This window comes from Neovison vison, chromosome 1, assembly GCF_020171115.1.
Source record: "Neovison vison isolate M4711 chromosome 1, ASM_NN_V1, whole genome shotgun sequence".
Taxonomy (NCBI): Eukaryota; Metazoa; Chordata; class Mammalia; order Carnivora; family Mustelidae; genus Neogale; species Neogale vison.
The window spans coordinates 147,135,623-147,156,398 of NC_058091.1; the positions used below are offsets into that span (position 1 = coordinate 147,135,623).

Genomic DNA, 20,776 nt, shown 5'->3' on the forward strand with positions numbered 1-20,776 from the left:
TGGAATCATGACCTGAGTCAAAGGCAGAAGCTTAATGACTGAGTCACCCAGGCACCCCACTTAGTGTATCTTTAAAAAAAAAAAAAAAAGCATCCCAGTAAAAGCAAGAGATCTTTGCAGACAGATCTGGATTAAACTCCCAGGTAAGATCCCAAACCAGTGGTAAGATCTTAGGCTGACAAGTATCTGACCTTCAGTTTCCTTAACCCAACCCTGGTGGGTTGTCATGAAGAGTTATAATATATAAACATGCATTCAGTACAAGGGCAATGGGAAGCAGGTACCCCATATACAGTGTTTGCTATGGGCCAGGCACTATTCTGTGTACTTGACCGAAATTAACTTATTTCACCCTCTAATAACTCTATGAGGTAAGCATTCCCTTATCATTCCCATTTTAGAGGTGTGGAACAGGCCCAGAGCAGGTAAGTAATTTGTTTGAGAGTGGTCATGCTGTTATTAAACTGGGCCTTCTGACTTTAGAATCTGTGCTCTGCATCACTGGGCTATACTATACGTGCGCGCACACACACACACACACACACACACACGTGTGTGTGCATGAGTTGCAAACATTAATATTATCATTAGGTATCTAATGATTACTTACACTATATGAATGAACTATATTGATGCTACTTCTGGAAGCATTTTGGCCTGCTGGCCACAAACAAGGAATAGTTGTATTCTTAAAACACTCTCGAGAGCTTAGGTGCAGGAAAGAGATTTGTAAAACCCTACCTGGGAGCAATATCCAAGCCATTTATGAGTACTCCGGCCATGCAGAAGGCTCCTGTTGAACTGGCAAGTATCAGGAAGACAGTAATGCTAGAGAAGCTGAAACTCCAGTAGAGCAGGCACATGCTGAAGAAGGGAGGCAGGAGAAGTCCTGGGGAGGGAATTCAGACCCCACAGTTAGGGGCATCCCAAAGACTGGGCAATGGGCCGCAAGGTGCTTGAACATCCCGGCTGTTCCTTACCTAGTGTGTTGAAGAGTTTCCGGATGGTAACTAAGCGGAGAATATTCTTGGACAGGAAGAAGTCTGTCAGGTGACCTGCTAGGATACCAAAGCTCCAGGCAAACAAAGAGGGGAGGGCTGACAGCATCCCGTTCTGGGAAGTAAACGTTAATATGAGGGTGAGTATGATAGGTAGAGTCAACCCGACACTAAAATTAAGTACTGAAAATTTGTAATTGCCGTACAAGCAGCCATCAAAGTGCAACCTCAGGATTCCCACTTGGGGCCACAGCACTCATAAGAAAGAGGAAAACAGTTCTGGGGTCAGGAAGCGTTGTCAGAGTCTGTCCGGTGTTCTCTTCCCTAGTGTCACAGCACCTGAAAGTACTGGAGCATCAAGATCGGAAGACTATAGTCGGGAATGGGGAATGCAGGCGCTAGGCAAGGGGGTAGAGCTAGTAATGACAGCGATTACAGACATTCGTCTGGTGCTTGTTTTGAACCACTGCTGTGAATCCTTTCAAACCATCCATGATCTCATGAAGAGTAACACTGAATCAGAGAGCACTTGGCCCTCAGGCTGGGTTACTGGAGGTTGGCTAATGCATGGCACTTTGGGCATTCCATTTCTAGAGGGGTCTTTTTGGTTATTATGGCCTTGAACATAATATTCAGGGAAGAGTGGTTTTCCAAGTCAGACAAGCAATGAGAGTGCCCATCCTTTCAGAGCAAAACCTGAGTCATGGGTTCTCAAATCAGGACTTGTTGCCTTATCCCAGGAAATAGATTGGTTGTGAGCTGGGAAGGATGTCATGGAAGGATCCTAGTCTCTGTAGGGAATGATGGTGTTGAGCCTTAACTAATACTAATTAGAGTGATCATGCAGTGAATGGGAGGTAGGGAACCTGTGGGAACATGAGTGTGTCTGTTGTGGAAGGGCCAGATACTGTGCCTAAGCCCTTTGTTCTGGGAAAAGTTAACGTAAGAATTGGAAAGAATTGAGTTTCCAATACAGCTAAACAGTGTAGGGGCGAGCAAGAGCTTGGATTAGAGTCATAAGAAACAAAGAAATGAGCAGAGTCCTTCATAAAGTTAAAAAGAGAACACAGGTTGACTTACTTCTTTTATATTCACACGAAGCTTGGAGTTGATAAATGTTGGAGTGTAAAAAACCATGATGTTATTTGTCCAGTGAAAAGCAAAGGAACCTAAAGCAATGGCCCAGACTGGGAGAGACTTAATCATAGCTTTGATCGGCAGAGACTGTGTCCTTGAGCTGACCTGGAAGCAAAACAAAAACAAAAAACAAACCCTGTTTAACTGTTAGCACATTAGGACAAGTGGGAACATGGTTTCATTCGTCACAGAATCTGGGAGATACCACAGTGGAGCATCTGTGTTCTACCTGCTGGCTGAGGGAGGACAAGATGTATTCCTTCTCACTGATGCTTATACATGGGTGGTCCTTTGGGTCGTCATAGAACAGAACAAACCAGAGAAGACTTAGGGCACAGCCACAAGCACCTATCAAAGCAGGACAGGTTAGAATCGAAATTGCTTCTGTCTGTAGTAAGTTTCTTTCCCAAATTGGCATTTGTCATTATCAATCAGAGAACCTGGACCTCCTCTTCTTTAGAACTTTGCAACAAGGCTTATGTTTTTGACAGTCCTCTCTGGATCTGCAGTTGCCTCTGCTTACACTGCGAGTTTTGCAGAGAGTGTGGGAAGCTCTCTAGCCTCTCCTGTTCAAGACTCTGTATCCCTTCAGTCATCATAGTGGGACTCCCTGCTCTTAGGCCTTCATCTTTTTAGTTTCCCAGTGTGTTTCCACTGTGAGAATGTGGCACAGCTGAGCCCTCACAGGGCTTGACAATCACCTACCTTTGAGAGCTACATCTTGGCCGTGCTCTTAAGATTCAGCTCAGGCTGGGGGGATTATACAAGTCCTCTGGGAGGAATCATGTGTTAGGACCAGGGAGTATGTACTACCCAGTCAGTCTTCCGGAAATGCATTCATTCATTTGACAAATATTGATTAAATGCTCATGATGTACCATTCACTGTTTTATATGCTGGGGATGTAGCAATGAATAAAACACAAAAATTCTGTCTTCATAGAGTTTACTTTCTAGTGGATGAGAAAGGGATGATGAAAAGTAAATAAGTAAAAGGTATTAAATGTCAGTGATAAGAGCTATGGAGAGAAGTTATGGGGGCAGGGGTGGGGTGGGGAGTGTCATGCTCAGTAAAGGCTGGGACATGGATATGGGGCAAGGACATTCCAGACAGAGAGAGCAGAGATCATGAGGTCATGAGGCCAGTGTGTCTGGAGAGGAAACAAGGGGATGGCGGGAAAGGTTGAGGACAAGAGGTGATAGGATCAGACCATGTGGAAACCTGGAACCACTGTAAGATCTTAGACTTTTACAACACTCTTTTCAACAGCATTAAAAGGATAGTTCTACTGTATACTCTTTCCATGTCATTCTGTGACCTGAGTAGCCACTCCCAAGGCAAAACGTAAATGGAGAGAGGTGACTATCTAATAAATACATGTGTAATATGTACATTTTAATATATTATTTCAGTTGACTCAGGAACTTTTCCAAATGAGAATACAGATGTTCAGAAAGGTCCCATCCTTGCCCCGGGACACACGGTTAATAAGTGGTAATTGACACTTAGCATGAATTATATTTTTAGAGCTGGAGTAGAGTCCTTGAGGAGCAGCCTGGGGCAGAGCTTTGAAGAAAGACAAGAGTTAATGGGGTAGAAGAGGATGAGTTTACAAAAGAATGAGACAGAATGGCCAAAAGAACAGGGTCCAGGGCACGAGGCATAGGCATCACTGGTGATAGATGTGATTGAGAGCTCAGGTCAGATGTGGACTGGAGAACTTCCATCTGGCTTATGGGCATGGAGGTTTGACCAGCTCTAACATTTGTGAGGCCTAGGGCAAGACGAGACATGGAAATCCACATGAATGTTTAAGTTACAGATTTATTAAGAAACTTAAAGTGTGTCTTCTTATCCTATGTTGACAAAAATGTAACTTCAAAATGACTTGGAGAGAAACTTCTGGTTTCTTACCCAGCATTTAAGGAACTGGATAGTCATCCTCATGATAAGAAAAATGTTGAACAAAGTAAAAATCAACAGCTCTTCTTTGAAAATTTCTCAGAAAATTGAGGCCATAGGACAAATTACTGTACCCAAAATTGGATGCAGAGACTCACAACTTCCTGGAACAGAAGCCCAGAAGCAGAAAACTGCATGGGAACAAGTACCAGGGTAAGAAAGCCTGGGAATTGATTAATCCTGGCAATTAAGCAGTAGGCTATGTGGACAAGTTTGAGAGTTAAAAAAATCTGGAGTGGGGGGAATCCTGGAGGGATCCTCATACTTTTGAGAGTTCTACCTTTAGGAGACCTAGCCAGGTTCTCACAGTGAAGATCAGACAAAAATTCCTACATCCTTTTAGCAGGAGAAAGGAAAAGTGGCTGTTTTGAATTATGCCTAGAGCATTCCGTTCTTAACAAAGCCTGCTATGAAGGGAAACTTCTACCACAGTCTAACCAGCTTACGTGAGAGGAAATACTCAACTGCTACTCCCTCTGGCCTTCCTGTCTTACCTAATGGGGAGCACACTGGGAAGGACTTCTGAAGGTGAAGCCCAGAGGCGCAGGCTTACCAAAAGACTGAGAGTAACCATAAGACCATAGAACACTGTCTTCCCCACAATCACCTTACCACCACATCAGCAGTTTCCCTGTATAAAAATGGGAATACAAATGGAAAAACTGCATGTGTCAAACCTCATTTAAGAATACTGTTAAAAAAAAAAAAAGAGGGAATTGTAATCTCTGAAACTAGAGCTATAACACAATAAGCAATGTCTAACCCCTAGCAAAGCCAGATAAACATAAAACCTCACATTGAAAGACTGTTTCCATTCCTCTTATCCAGTACATCTTATGGAGCTTTCAACAATAAAAAAATCACAAGGTTTCCCAAAAGACAAAAAAATATAGTTTGAAGACAGCAAGCCCTGGGACTGATTCAGAAATGCAGAGATGTTGGAATGATCAAATCAAGAATTTAAAACAACCGTGATTATATCTCTTCTAAAAAACGGGACAACACACAAGAATATATGATTCACATAAGCAGACAGATAGAAACTCTAAGAAGAAAATCAGCAGGAAATGCTAGAAATGAAAAACACTAACCTAGAAATGAAAAATGCCTTTAGTGAGCAAGGAAAGAATCACTGAGCTTGAAGAAATGTCTGTAGAAATTTCCAAAACTGAGTTGCAAAGAATAAAAATGACAGGTATCCAAGAATTATGGGACAATTATGAAAGGTGTAATATATACATATGGTACTATCAGAAGGAGAAGAAAGAGAAAGAATGGGAGAAATATTTGAAGGATTGTTAGAGTCTTCCAAAATTAATGATAGATGCCAAACCACAGAGACAGGAAACTCAAGAGAACACCAAAAGGGTAAATACAAAAAAATTCACACCAAGGCATATTATATTCAAACTATAGAAAATCTAAGACAAAAATTTTTTAAAGAAACCTGAGGAAGAATGAGGTTTAAAATTAGAATTCTTAGATTCCACTGGTCACAAATCCCTGGTCACTATGGTCTGAGGCTTGACCTACCCAGAGCTGATTCCCACACCATTAGAAGTTTCAGTTAGTTATTTGTCGAAATTCTTGCCTTCCCCATCATCCTCCATTTACATCTGCAAGCAGTTTTGCCTGCCCCTCGTTGGCCAAGTCTAAATTCAGTGGATGTGCTGAAGAGTACTGAGAAGTCTGAAAAGCCTTGGTGGTTTTTGAGCTAAAACTTCTGGGAGTGATGACTAGGAGTGATGGACATGGGCTCTGGAGAGTATATAATCTTGACCCCACAGACAACACAGAGGGCCTGGCTGGAGGGGACCAAGAATGGGCACAGTGTGGAATCAGGGCAGCTCTGAGTGAAGCCACAAATGATCTTGTCAAGAGGTATCTTGATGATGAGACACATATGTGGCTCAGTCAGTTTAACGTCTGCCTTTGGCTCAGGTCATGATCCCAGGGTCCTGGGATCAAGTCCCATATCAGACTCGTTGCTCAGAGGGGAGTCTGCTTTTCCCCTCTGCCTGCCGCTCCCCCTGTTTGTGCTCTCTCTCACATACTCACAAATAAATTAATGTCTTAATGGCAGAATGGGTCAGACACAAGTCAGAAGTTGAGAGGTCTGGAAGGATGGGGTAGTAGGTACGGACAGGATGAGCAATAATTTCCGCTGTTCTAAGAGAGGTGACATGAGAGAGAAGGCAGGAAAAAGGGAGCCAATTTCGAGACTTGAGGAGACTAGAGAAGTTTTGAGAAGTTCAAAATAGTCCTTGTGGAGGGAAACTTAGCAGGCTGGACAGCTGTTTTAAGCACAAATGTGAGTTTATGAACCCATTTGCTCTTCTGGGATCCTTTCTCCAGCAATTAGAATCTGCTCGAAGGCAGACGTTATTTTGTTCTTTAAAGTGGTGTGGATCTAATTTATTTATTGTTATTATTGTTATTATTATTATTATTTATGGGGAAGAATAAATAAAGATTGAGAAGAACTTTCAGATGAAACAAAAACCATTTTGTTTTCCTCTTGCCTCTGCCACAAACTGGGGCCAGCCATTTGGCCTCTGTGGGCATGGTGTGATGCCTTACTGTAAAGACTTGTGGAGGCAGATGCCCAAATCCCTACCCTGCTACCCTCTAAGCCTTTCCCCCATTCCAGGTGCCTCCATCTGAGGCAGTTCATGGGAAAGCTGCTGACCCAGGACAACGAACATTGCCTCTCTCTGAGCTTCATGGAGCCACCCGGGAGAACAGCAGATGACCTTTGTCACTGTGCACATGTTTATGACATTGGAATATGAATATGCCATGCGTGTTGGAGGTCATCCAACCTCTGATCAGCGCTGATGGGCAGCATTAATTATTGAGCTTGTCTTTCAAGGAGCACAAACCTCAGCTTCCTGTTATTTCTCTGATTACTTTTAATTTTGTAATACAGAGCAGGTGTGCATTTTTCTTCTGCTCATGCTCTTTCTCCCAGGCTAGACAGTCCCAGTTCTTTTGGCCCCCTTCCTGGTGCAGGGTTTGGGTACTGTCACTATACTCATCATCACTTACTACTGATGACTAATCTAGTGATGAAGAGCAATGGAATCTGGAGGACTCGAGGCGTGTTTCCACACTGTGGCTTTGCCATGTGCATTGGGTGTCTTTGTTTGTCCCTCTAGACCCACTGTTCACCCTTCTCTATCCTGCTTTGGTCACAGATGGCTGGCTTGAAGGAATATCACCAGGTGCCTGTGCTTTTTGCTTTCTAGATTGATTTGGCAAGCAGCCTCAGAAGAAGGTAAGGAAGAGAGTTGAGTGAGATTGGGGGTTCTTCCCTGACATAACTCCTTCGTAGCATCGCTTCAGTCTGTATGCTCCTTTTTATGAACAGTAGTGGCTCATCCCTTTTCTCAAGGGTTTCCTATAAGGGGTATGGATCTCTAGTACCTACATGATAGAATTGCAGAGCTTATGTACAATAACACATAAATAGTTCTGCTTGTAATGTGAAATTAATGAATGTTGCCTTCTCTCTTTCTTTCAATGAGGTTCATGATTTTAAATGTCATTAGCTTTATATAAATTATTACCTGATAGTTTTTACTTTTAATTTTTTTTTCAATTCTGAATAATGACTGGGATGTTACAGAAAGAGACTTACCAAAAATGTAGAAGGCCATGGGCCAGCCCAGGGATTGGCAGATGAATCCAGTCACAAGCAGAACAACGAAGGACCCCAGCAGAATTCCTAATCAGAGGACACAAAGAACACCGCTAAGAAACATAGGCATCTGAGAATAGAGATAACACAGCCTCATGGTAGCAATAAACAATTTCCAAAGAAATACATTCGTAAAGCAGAATACTGAATGTAAAGCAGAAAAGAATGAAATATTTTTCCTCTTTTTTTTTCTGTTGTTTGAGATAAAGAAGGCTTTTCTTTAGACAGTCTCCGTATCTTTAAAGGAAAGATGCTGGAGCAGATGGTTTCCAAAGCCCCAGACACTTGAAAAGACACATCTTTTACAGGTCACGGAGAACGTGACAGAATGACATGGCAACAGAATTCAAACACTCTAGGCCTTACGTCATTACCTGATAGACTCAGGGAGGTGAGTCGGCCTCGTTCCAAGGGAGGAGCCCACTTGACCCACACGACATGCTGAGCTATGGATATCGACCCCTGCAATCAGAAGGATGGAACATCTGATTTCTGGTACTTTCTGTGTATTTAAACCCTGTTCAGGATTTGCAGTATCTGAATACCTGGGCTGCTCCCTGGGCTACCCGGCATGCCAGGAGGAAAGCTTCTCCACCTTCAGCTGCCATCGGCATTAACAGGCTAAGCAGAGAGCTGAGGAGGAATGCAAAGCCAATCATTTTCTTGATGGAGTATTTTTCAGACAAGTATCCAGCAGGAATTTGGGTGATGAGTGCACCATAGAAGATGGAACTGAAGATGAAGCCCTGGACTTGGGGGTTCCAATTATACACGGGGTTCTGAAAGAAACAAGGAGACACATGGAGCCACTCTACATCCTGTGAGTTACTGCAATAGAGATGCGGGGGACCTGCTCTACCAGCCCACAAGCTCCCCTCTGCCTCATTCTCATCATGGGATCCTTGCTGTTCCTTCGACACATCTCCTGTGTGTACTGTCATGTAACAGTGGCGTCTTCAACTGTAAAGTGAAGTCCTTGCCATTGAGAGCACCCTCTGTGGCCCCAGGACAGCATGGACATTTATTACTTGTTTCCGGAACATTGCCACGCTGCACGTCAGCCCTTCTGTAGAGTATAACACCCACTGCAGTCATGAATGTCCTCTTGCCTTTTCTTGTCCTCTTACTCCTCCAGTAAGTTAACCTCATCCACAAAACAACATTCCCCCACATCCAGGCTACTCCCAGAGAGAGGAAATAGTGATAGATCAAATCACAAAAAGACGATCATGGGCTGAACTGGAAATGGTTGGATGAAACAGTGAAGGGAGAAGGCCATTTCTCTCTCTCTCTCTCTCTCTCTTTTTTTTTTTTTTTTTTGGTTTGGTGTCTCTTCTTTTCTAAAACGTTCTAAATGTCTTGTTTTTCCATAATCCTTCCCTGAGTTCTGCCAGCTTGCTTGTCTTCATTTGTCTATGGCCAGAACATAGCCTCCTGTTGCCTGACCATCTTGGCTTTGAGCTGCTGTATGTTCTTCCCTGTGGTGACTCCTTCCATAACTATAATTGTTTCATGAGCTTTTAGGTTCCTTTTGTAATTTCAGATTTAGATTGTAAAATCTAAATTTACAATTTAGATCTGCTCTTTGGAAAGAGTTTTCTGGTGAGTCTTCATATTTGGGAATAATTACATGCTATATTTTCTCATTTTGTTCATCTAGTGCCTTTGCATGGCAGCAAAGAGAATTCCTTTTCTGTGACTCACATTTGAAGGATATCAGTTTCCCTGCATTACAGAGGGAGCCTCTATAGGACCTCCACAGCTTGAGCTCCCTCCTTTTTTGCTATGGTGAAGGATTCAGTACATGGCCCCTGGAGTAGATATATCTCTATAACATGGTTCTCAATATTGAAACCAAAGCATTGGAATAGTACAAATATTTAAAGAATATAATTCAAGAGAAAGTTTGGATTAAAAAATTCAAAAGATTTTTGAGGGACAAGTGACACAGTGAACTTCATATTTAATCTTTATAACGTTATAAAGGATACAACTTGATAAATATTTAAATTTGTGTATGCTCACAAACCCATCACCACAATAAAGGCAATGAATGCATTATCTACCTACAGTAGTTGCCTTACTTTTATAATTCCTCCCTCCTTTTCTCCCACCACTCATCTGCCTGTCGCTATGACATCATTTTCATTTTCTGGAAGTTTTGTATAAATGGAGTCATGTACTATGTATATAGATTATTCCACTCAACATACTTATTTTGAGTTTCATCCATGTTGTTCTGTGTGTCACTAGTTCATTTCTGTTTAGTGCTAAGTCATACTCTGTTTTATGGAGATACCATAGTTTTGCATATCTATCTACTGATGAACATATTTATTGGTTTTAGCTTAGGTCTGATGTCAGGGTTGTGGGTTCAAGTCCCCCATGGGGCTCTGCACTCATAATGAAGTCTACTTGAGTTTCTCTCTCCCCTCTTCTGCCCTGTCCCAGCCTGCTCTGTCTCTGAAATAAATAAATAAGAATCTTTATAAAAAAATAAGTAAAAATAAAGTGATTATTGAGAGGTGCTTGAATGGCTCAGCCAGCTAAGGGTCCAGCTCTTGATTTAGGCTCAGGTCATGATCTCAGGGTCATGAGATTGAGGCCTGGGTTGGGTTCCATGCTGGGTGTGGAGCCTGCTTAAGATTCTCTCTCCTTCTCTCCCTTTGCCTCTCCCCACCACCTGCTCACAGGTGCTCTCTCTCTTAAAATAAATGAATAAAGTTGGTACAGTTGGATTAAAATCTCCCATCTTTTAACATTTCTTTTACGGCAGGCCTGGTGGCAATAAATTACCTCGGTTTTTATTTGTGTGAAATAGTCTATTGGTAATTTCATTGGATATAGAATTCTAACTTGGCAGATTCTTTTTCTTTCATCACCTGAAAGAGTATTTTCTGTCTCTTAATTTGAATGGTTTCTGATAAGAAGTCTTCTGTAATTCTTACCCTTATTAGATATTTTCCCCTCTGGCTTCATTCAGGATATTCTCTTTGTTTTGGTTTTCTGCAGCGTAAATATGTATGTCTGCTTGGTTTTTCTTGTTAATTGTTATCTTTTAGTGTCCTATTTGGTGTTCTCTGAGCTTCTTGAATTTATGGTTTGGTTGTCTAGTAATTTTGGAAAGTTCTCAGCCATTGATTTTTCAGATATTACTTCTTGCCACTCTCTCTGTCTTCTGTTTCTGATATTCTAGCCATTTATATATTATGCCCCCACTTTTTTAAAGATATATTTGAGGGAGAGGGTGGGGGAAAGGCGAAGGGAGTGGGAGCGAATCGCAAGCAGACTCCCTACTGAGTGTGGAGCCTGGCATGGCCCAAATCTCATGACTGGGAGATCAGGACCTGAGCCAAAAGCAGGAGTCTGATGCTTACCAACTGAGCCACCCAAGTGCCCCTATACCTGTTGATATTCTCCACAATTCTGGCATAGTCTCTTAAGTTTCCGTCCCAACTCTTCCATTCTCTTTCATTTCAGCTTGAGAAGTTTCTATTGACCCCTATTAAAGTTCATTGATTCTTCCCTCAGCTATGTTGAGAGTACTTAGGAGCATGTCAAAACATTCTTTATGTTACAGTTGCCTTGATTTCTGTTTCTTTTTTATTCATTCTCATAGTCTCTATCTCTACTGACACTACCCATCTGGTGTTATGTGTTGCAGCCTTTTTCCATTAGAGCCTTAAATTATTGATTATAGTTATTTTAAATTCCGTGTATGGGAATTCCTACATATGTGTCATATCTAAGCCTGGTTCTGTTGATTATGAAAAAAAAAATTAAGGTGCCATACATTGTATATAAAGTGTTATTTTTAATGTAAAAAAGGTAAAAATAAGAAACTGCTCATGCTTGCCTGTGCATTCATAACAGAACATGGGAAGAATAGAATGAAAAAATATTCTTCCCATTCGTTTCCTTTTTTTCCCTATTCTACATCTTCTGATAAGTAGCAACCCATTACCTTCCAGAGATGAAATTAGAGAAACATGTAAATATACCACATACTCAAAAACTTTTAAAGAAACAATGTGTCTTTACTGGTTTGAAATGCTTTCTCTTCTTTTCTCTTATCCACACTCCTTAATTCTAGGAACCCTGATGCTTGATTTTTATTCCTCTTCACATAGAAGGATTCATATAACAAAGCCCTTCACAAATATAAGGCATGCTGAAATCATGGGGCATGTTTAGTTAGGTTACTAACTAACTAGGTTACCTAGCAAGGTAGATAAAGACTTGAACTTCTTTTTCTAGTGATTACTGTCACATCAATTATGGTAACATTCGATTGCCACACAAATTGATTAGCAAGAGAGGATTTTAAACTTGTAACTATAGACAATATTTTTTATATACCTTATTGTGATCCAGGTGTTCCTCTGTGGTGGTGTTGGCCAAACCATGAGCATCTGTGCTGTTCACCATGGCTACCATTGTGAGGCTCAGACACGTGCGCTGTGCGGTTATTATGACATTGCAGAAATGCAAGAGGAGAGATAATCCGTAGCGGAAGGAACAAAAACTTGGAACTAAGAAATAAAACAAAGTGTCCATTGTTAACACAGCTGAGATAAAACCATATAGCAGCTTCAGGAAGGGCACTCAGAAATTTGGAAACATATATATAATATATATTATATGTGTATGGAACCATATATATATAGAATCAATTATATATATCATATATTTTTTTCAAGTATAGCTGACATATAGTATTATGTTATGGAACCCTAGATATTCATTTAAAATTTTTATTATTAAATTTAAAATTTCATTGTACTTAATGGCATTTAAGAAATTATGATACAATAAGAAGCTATGTGATTATCATAGTCCCATACCTTCCTACCATATAATCCCAACAAGAATGTCTCAGAAAATTAAACCAGTCCTCCAGATACTTTGTCTCATTAATGGGACTACTTACAAGTACTCTGGGTTAGTCTTGGAAGTAAGTCCCCTTAATAACAACAAAGACTTTCTTCCAAGGAAACTGTTTCATTCTCTAAATTTGTATCAATAGTGTATGAATAGTCATAAAAGCACATTGCAGAGGAAAATTACATTTAAAAGAAATGTAATTACTTTTTGAGGTAGTTTCAAGCTAGAATAATGAGCATGGTGTTTGTGTAAGGCCAAACAAATTCATCAGTGGAAGAGAGTAGGGGGTCCAGAAACAGATGCAAAGACATGGTCAAACGCTTTTGAATAAATGCACTAAATGCAATATAGCAGAGGAAAATAAAGACTTTTTCAACAAATGGCATTTTCCCAAGAGAAATAGCAACATAGGTCTACAAAAACACTTGTACCAGAATGTTTATAGCAGCTTTATTCAAAATAGGTGAATGTTTAGAATGAACCGTATTATATGGACATTACTCAAAAATGTAAAGTAAGGAAGTACACACTCAGCAATCAGATGAATGTCAACGAAAATCTGCTCAGCTTGGGTGCCTGGGTGGCTCAGTGGCTTAAAAAGCCTCTGCCTTTGGCTCAGGTCATGATCCCAGGGTGCGGGGATGGAGCCCTGCATCAGGCTCTCTGCTCAGCGGGAAGCCTGCTTCCTCCTCTCTCTCTGCCTGCCTCTCTGCCTACTTGTGATCTCTGTCTGTCAAATAAATAAAATCTGTTTAAAAAAAAAATGCTCAGCTTAAGAAACTAGACACCAAAAAAAGTGCATACTAGAGAGATCTATTTTTATGACTTTTAAAAACAGGCGAAATTAATTTGTGTGGTTAGATACAGCAATTCCCTCAAGGCAAGAGAACCAGTAAGAACCTAATGGAACTGTAATGTAATGTTCTAAGAGTGTTGCTCACAAGTCTATGCATTTGTCAGAACTCATTTAAGGGTACACCCGAGATCTGTGATTTTATTGTATGTAATGATACTTCAATAAATCTTTAAAACATATTGAGAAATTATGATCATGTATCAGATTGGCATAGATCCAAAAGCACATTTGTTGGCCAGCCCTAAAGAGAAGAGAGAAGCTACATTGTTACATCCCCATGGAGGGTAATTTGGTGTCTCTTTAGTTACATTTTTTATTTGCCTGTGTTTGGTATAAAGAAATGGATTAGACTTTTAAAGATAGATACTATATCCAGCAGCTAGCCAAAAGTTGCTATTTCTTAAAAATACCGCTGTTAATTTGGGGAAGTTGTCTGTGCTGGGAATATGCAAATAATGACGATTTTATTTCTTCTTTTGCTACCCTCGGATTTTTAATTTCATGTTCTCCTTGGAGCAGAACCACCAGCGTATTGGTTGCACCTGTCATCCCTGGATTTTATACCAGTGCTCCTGGTATATAAGGAGTGATTCTAATGTTTGTACATTTCAGATAATGCTTTGTTGAAGGTTCAGTTGTAGATAGGCTTTAAAAAGTGTGTTCGTTTTCTGTTATTGTGTAAAAAAATTTTTTTTTTATGCAAACATAATGGCTTAAAGCAACACCCATTTATTAACTCACAGTTTTGTAGGTCAGAAGTTTTAGCATAGTGTTTAGCATGGTATGGTTGGGTTTTCTGCTCAAGGTCTAAACAGCTAAAACTCAAGAGTTCAGTCCAGGTGAGTTCTCAGCTGAAGACTCTCAGCAAGGATCCATTTCCATTCTCATTTAGATTATTGGAAGAACTCAGTTTTCTATGGATGCAGAATGGAGGTTGCTGACTCCCTGCCAGCTCTCAGCTGGGAGCTGTTTACTGTTCCAAGAGGCTTCCTGTGACTTGTCACATGGCCTCCTCCAGCTCCAAAACCAGCCAGGAAGAATCTTAGCATTGTCTTAGTATTGAACTTTCTCACACTGAGTCTCTCTAACTGCTTGGTCTTTGACCTCTAGACCCAGATTTAAGGGCGGGGTTATTTTCTGGATAATTTCCCTATTTTAAGACCAGCTGATTTGGGACCCTACTTAAATCTGCTAAATCTCTTGATGTAGCACCTTGCTTAGTGTTCGTTTGAATAACTAGCAAAAAATGCATATACACTAGGGGTCAGAATCTTGGGGGTGATCTTAGGATTCTGGCTACCATGGCCCACTCTCCAGTCCTTAAAGATTCATATTCATCCCAAATGCAAAACACACTCACCCCCTTCCAGGGTTCCTTTAAAGTCTCATAATACAGTATCAGCTCAACTGTCTCCTCCTCAAAATCTCATTAGCTTAAAGTCACAAATCTTAATCATCTAAATGATCTAAAACAGATGTAAAGGATGGTCACACTGGAGCACAATATTTCTGTATCTGTGGACTTGTGAAATGAGAGGCAAGCTCTTTGCCCCCAGTGGTCTTGCCATACAGAGGTGGGACAGGCATTGGGTCATTGTTGCAGAAGTTCCAGTTCCAAAAGGGGGAGAGGGAGAGTAAAATGCTGTTGCTGACTCATACGGTTTTGAAGGTCACCTAGACAAATGTTGGATATACTGCTAAGTGAATTTACACTAATGCCTGGAAAATTTGGTTTTTGGACTGATCTGTTTGTAACAGATAAAAATATTAGATGAAATGTATTCAAAATAAAATATTTCAGGGCACCTGGATGGCTCAGTTGGTTAAGCATGTGACTCTTGATTTCAGCTGAGGTCATGATCTCAGGGTCAAGAGATGGAGCTCTGTGTTGGCTCTATACTAAGCATGGAACCTGCTTGAGATTCTCGTCCTTCTCCTCTGGCCCCCACAACTAAAAATCAATCAGTCAAGTAAGTTATTTCATTAAAAGCATGGATGATCTGCTAGGAAAAATGAAATATTCAGACCAAGAGTTTGGTGGAGATAGGCTCCTAAAGGCATATACTGACCAATGAAGGCAGATTTTTCTCTGAAGATGTTTGATACCAGCATTAAAAAAAAAAATATTATTTGTTCTTGTTTTCTGCCTCCCAGGGCACAGAGACAATAAGGAGTCAAGTGCCAAGACCCTGGCAATGGGAGGGTCTAGTAAGAGACCCTCTTCTCAGACAAGTAGATGCCAAAGACCCACTGGCTCAATGAGGGGCTGTGGAAACTTGCCTGCAGTGAATGAACCCTGGAGCTCAGTGGAGGGAAGAAAGCAATTCAGTTATCAGCCTGTCTTTCCTTTGGCTTGCAGCCTAAAACTCACTATCCCTGGGCCATCGGAAAAAAAAGTCTCCAACCACACACATATGCACACACACTGAGGATGGCTTGCTCCAAAGCTGATCAAAAGGAAAGTGAATAGACCTGGAAAACTAACAGAAAATAGTCCCTGGAAAAGAGAGAGAGAAAAAGAATAAAAATCCTTCTAGAGAAGGGAGGCAGTCCTCGGCATGTGCAGAGAAGAACTTGATGTCATTGTCAGGGATGGCCTTTTGAGTTCATGCACTCGTCTCCTTTGCTTTGCTCCAGGAAGAACATGAATTAATTCTAAATAAGCCTTGAGTTAAAAAGTAAACCAAGAGAAATTCCAAAGTGCGTGGGATGAGCAACACTAAGATGCATCGTGTCCAACTCATGGACAGTTAGAGCCAAAGGTATACCCTGAGGATGATTATCAAAAAAGAAGAAAGAATTCAAAGACAGAAAATTAGCAAAGGAAAAAACCCAAAGAACCAAAAAGGAAGGAAATGGTAAGAAAAATGGCAGAAATTAAGGATATATACATATCAGTTTATATGTTTAAATGTTTTGTATATCTGTATATAAGTTTGAATATAGATTAAATGAACAATAGAAAACTATCCAAATCACTAAATATAAAAAAAATACAAGAAGATACTTAGAAGTTAATAGACCACTCATCTTTACATAAATTGAAAAAGAATATAATTCATTGCCCACTCTCTCTCCTTAGATTGTGTTCCCCTGGACATGCACATAACTCTAAGACAATAGTGGTAATTTCTTATTGCCCTTCCATTGCCCTGCTCAAAATAAACAGTGTGGCTAAAAAAAGTTTTCAGGATATGCAAGTGTTGATGTCCAAGGATGCAATGACTTCAGAATATTCATCCTGCCCAGCTTCCATCTGGGCATCTGTCTCTTTCTCTTCGAGATGCAACAAAAATTGTGCACCTCTTTCTGATATTCTCCAGCAAGTGATTCAACTGACAAATATATAAGAATCAAAATAACTTAGTGAATTCTTTGTATTGGGCTTTTTCTAATGGAAAACTAGAGTAGGACTAATTTTTTTCACATCCTTCCCTGAACATTTCTAAGACCCTTTATATATATATTTTTAAGATTTTATTTATTTTAGAGAGCACAAGTGGGAGAAAGGGCAGAGGGAGAAGGAGAAAGAGAATCTCAAGCAGACTCCATGCTGAGGACAGAGCCTGACTTGGGGCTCAATCCCACGATCCTGAGATCATGATCTGAGCCCAAATCAAGAGTCAGATGCTCAACTGACTGAGCCGCCCAGGCATTCTAACCCTTTATATGTTTTTTATGGGAAAATCCTCTCACCTAGAATCTATGATGTCTCTCTCTCTCTCTCTCTCTCTTTTTTTTTTTTTAAAAGAGAGAGCTCTCATGCACATGGAGGGGCAGAAGGAGAGAGAGAATCCTAAGCAGACTCCACGCCTAGCACTGAATCTTACATGGAGCTCAGTCCCATGACCCTGAGATCATGACCTGAGCCCAAATCAAGAGTCAGAGGCCTGACTGACCACCAAGGTGCGCCTTGATGTCATATCTAAGAAGAAGAAAGCCTATGCACTGGGATAAAGAATAATTTGTACCTTTCCTGGGAGGGAACTGGTTATCCATTCGCATAAGGGGTTCCAGTTTCTTCTCTTCTTACTTGAAGGGTTTGCTCTCCACTGCAAGTGTAAAACACATTGGTGTCAGCGTGGTGCAGGGAAGAACTGACCAGAAACCACCCAGTCCTCCTTTCTGATTTAAAGCGTGCATCAAAGGGAAGCTTTCTCCTCCCACGAGTACCCATTTAAGTCAACCATGTGCTTTTTTTTGACATTGCACTCTTGTGTTTTTTAAGTTGACTAAAAATATAGATGCCCCCTGAAAACTATTAAAAAAGAACAAAAACCCTGCTAACCCATAATTCTACATGCAGTGAAAATATTCCTCAAAAGTGAAGCAAACAAAAACTAAAGGAATTCACTGACGGTTGACGTGCCCTACAAATAATGTTAAAACATGTTTTTCAGGCAAGAGGAGATCGCTCACGGTCAGAAAGTTGAATGTACAAAAAGAACATTGGAAGAGGAGTAAGTAAAATCAAATAAATAATTTTTTACATCTTAATAGGGCTAAAGAATAACTATCTGCTTATTAATTTTGCCTCCTCGAGGACAGCAGGTCATTCTCACATAGCCTCCTTCCTGGACAGACCAGTTTGTACGCTAACAGGCACTGGTCATGTTGCTTGTCTACACCTTGAGTTTCAGCCGCATCAATTTGAATGACCAGATGCTCAAGGATAAATTCCCAAGGTTGGATTTGCAAAATATTTTTGAGTGAGCAACTGGTCAACTACCATTATCACATGCTGAAACATCTTTTGGGTCTGCTGTTTATTTCCAAATACACACGTGCACAAGCACACATACCAATACACCACAAACATACTACACAAACACACATACACTCCGCACACACACACAACCACACACAAACACATCTCAACACAATACAGATATATGAAATACACACATCACATACTTATGCATACCAGCTGCCATGCACACCACAGACACCTCACACCATTCACAGATACACGAGCACCAGACAGCACACACCACACACTTCTCTTTCCTTGACTGTCCACACAACTGTCCACATCACATTCATCCCTAGAAATAGGTTCTTTTTACTTTTCTTTGGAAAGAATCTGTGGAAATACATATTTTCCCCCAAATTTCCTGAGCTTGCTAAATACCCTTGATAAGGTCTTTAACAGAGAAGTCCCCCTTATCACTCTGGGGAATTGTTAATTTCATTTAATATCAACATAAGAGTAAGACTGACCTGATTCGGGAGAGACAAGCGATTCCTTCTTCCCTTGCGAAGCCTTTGAACTTTAAAAAGTACTGAACTTCTGGATTTACCACTTTTAGCCCCATTAATCCTTCACCCAATCCTTTGACTTCATTATATCCAAGTTAAAAGGGTTAGTTTTTAACTTCACTTTTACCTTTTCTTGAATCTTCAGATGAGGAGTGTGAGTCTTACAATCTTCCAGCAAATTAGAAACCTCCTGGAAATCAGCCATCAAGTTCATGACCCTATAGCCAGACATCGTTCATCTCCTCCTGCCAGGAAGGAGAACCAGACTGTTGCGTAAGTGTTCCCAGGGTAGATGTTTTCTCTTGAGCATGGCTCTGGGTATGTAATACTCTTCTGACAGGAAGGCTATGGCTTTTTAAATGCCTGATAAACACCCTATTAGCTTTTTGCTTTCCTGCCATCCCTTTTCCTTCTTTTCCCTTCTCTCTGCCCTGCCTCGCCTCTCTTCTCCTCTCTTCTCTTCTCTTCTCTTCTCTTCCCTCCCCTCCCTCCCCTCCCCCTTTCTCTCTTTTGCAAAGGCCACATCTGCCTGACACTCAAGCTACTCAGAGAGATGTACATTTTATTAAGGTATATCCTCCAAAGAAAGTGACTTCCCCTATAGCTTCTGCAATGACTACATTCTCCTGGTTCTGCTACTTACCCATAGTGACACCCAGGAGCGCTTTTACCTTGGAATTCTTTGAAGGGAACCTACTGATCAGATAGGAACATCTAAGCCCTTAAATCAGGGACTTTGTACGACATATAGTTTCTTACATACTTAAGCATTTTTTAAGAGATATGTTATTATACTTATAAAGTGCCTAATAAATTTTGGGCACATAGCAGATACTCTATTAATTGACCCAATCATTTTCTCTAAAGAAATGTTGAAAACGTTTAACCTATTTGCCCCAAAGACTCTGATGTCTTATGTAATCCGTTGGATATTTTCCCCATCTGAAATCTATGTCCTGGCTATCCCTGCATGTTTGTACAGTTTGATGATGAGGCTGGCCATTTCTGGCATTCTCCAGCCTTTTAGTGATGGGAGCCCCAGATCAGCAGCTGCTCAATGTCCATATTTTAAATAAACAGCATTCCCATCTGGTGTCCATGTCTCGGGTTCTCGTCACTGATTACCCAGAGCAAATGATCTTCTTGTATGCTGACCCCCAAAGCTTTATGTTGCTCTGTGATATGCTTTGAAATCACTTCTGGATTCTACATCTGGATTCTGTGTTTCTTATTAAGTTTTTAAATTTAACACTGTATATGAAACTTCCCAACATAGAAGAAACATAGAGCAGTTTAATGTAACCATGTGCCCATTAACCAGCTTCAACAATCACCAATATATATAATTTTATACATACATATATTTATATATTTTTCTCCAGTGGTGGTTTTCTGTAGTGTTTTAAAATAAATCTCAAATATTATGTTATTTTTCCCACAAAAAGGACAGTCTGGGTATAGAACTCATTAGTGCCTTAAAAAACATAACATGCCCTCAGCCCATCTAATAGACAATGATCTCTTGATATCATCTAATAGCTAGTCATTATGAGTATGCTTCCAATTGCTTTAGAGTTATCCTTTAATACTTCATGTATTTATTTAATCATTTGTTTATTTAAATGAGGACCCAGACAAGATCCACGTGTGGTCCGTAACTTTTAGGGCTCTCACCTCTCTGTAACTTCTTAACCATCATTCCCTTCATTTTGTACCAGCTGTTACTTAAAAACAACAGTAGTAACAAAACCGGCTCATTTGCAGAGTGACTCTCATGTCTGATTTGGCTAATTGCTTCCTTTCAGTGTCATTTGATAAATTTTTTATTCCCTATGTTCTGGAAGCTGCTGGTGTGTGGAGAGGCTTGCTTAGACCAAGGACAAGAATCCTTCATGAGCTGCTGGCAGCTTGACTCATCTTTAGTGGGATAAGATTGCTTGGTGGGTTCAGATAGTCTCAGCTTGATTTATCCACCAATGA

General features: G+C 40.5%; 1 protein-coding gene across 3 annotated transcripts in view; it reads right to left on the bottom strand.

Moving 5' to 3' along the window:
• SLC17A1 (solute carrier family 17 member 1) overlaps positions 1-20,776 on the bottom strand; it is a 45,060-nt gene that overhangs the window by 21,037 nt on the left and 3,247 nt on the right. For all 3 annotated transcript variants that reach the window (XM_044260189.1, XM_044260193.1, XM_044260183.1), the window contains exons 2-11: positions 18,758-19,041; positions 17,509-17,589; positions 12,157-12,329; positions 8,343-8,576; positions 8,172-8,259; positions 7,738-7,824; positions 2,365-2,483; positions 2,079-2,240; positions 981-1,113; positions 742-889 (exon numbers count right to left, since the gene is read on the bottom strand). In XM_044260189.1, the coding sequence (XP_044116124.1) occupies positions 742-889; positions 981-1,113; positions 2,079-2,240; positions 2,365-2,483; positions 7,738-7,824; positions 8,172-8,259; positions 8,343-8,576; positions 12,157-12,329; positions 17,509-17,542 (1,178 nt within the window). In that variant the 5' untranslated portion in view covers positions 17,543-17,589; positions 18,758-19,041. The remainder of the gene's footprint in view (positions 1-741; positions 890-980; positions 1,114-2,078; positions 2,241-2,364; positions 2,484-7,737; positions 7,825-8,171; positions 8,260-8,342; positions 8,577-12,156; positions 12,330-17,508; positions 17,590-18,757; positions 19,042-20,776) is intronic.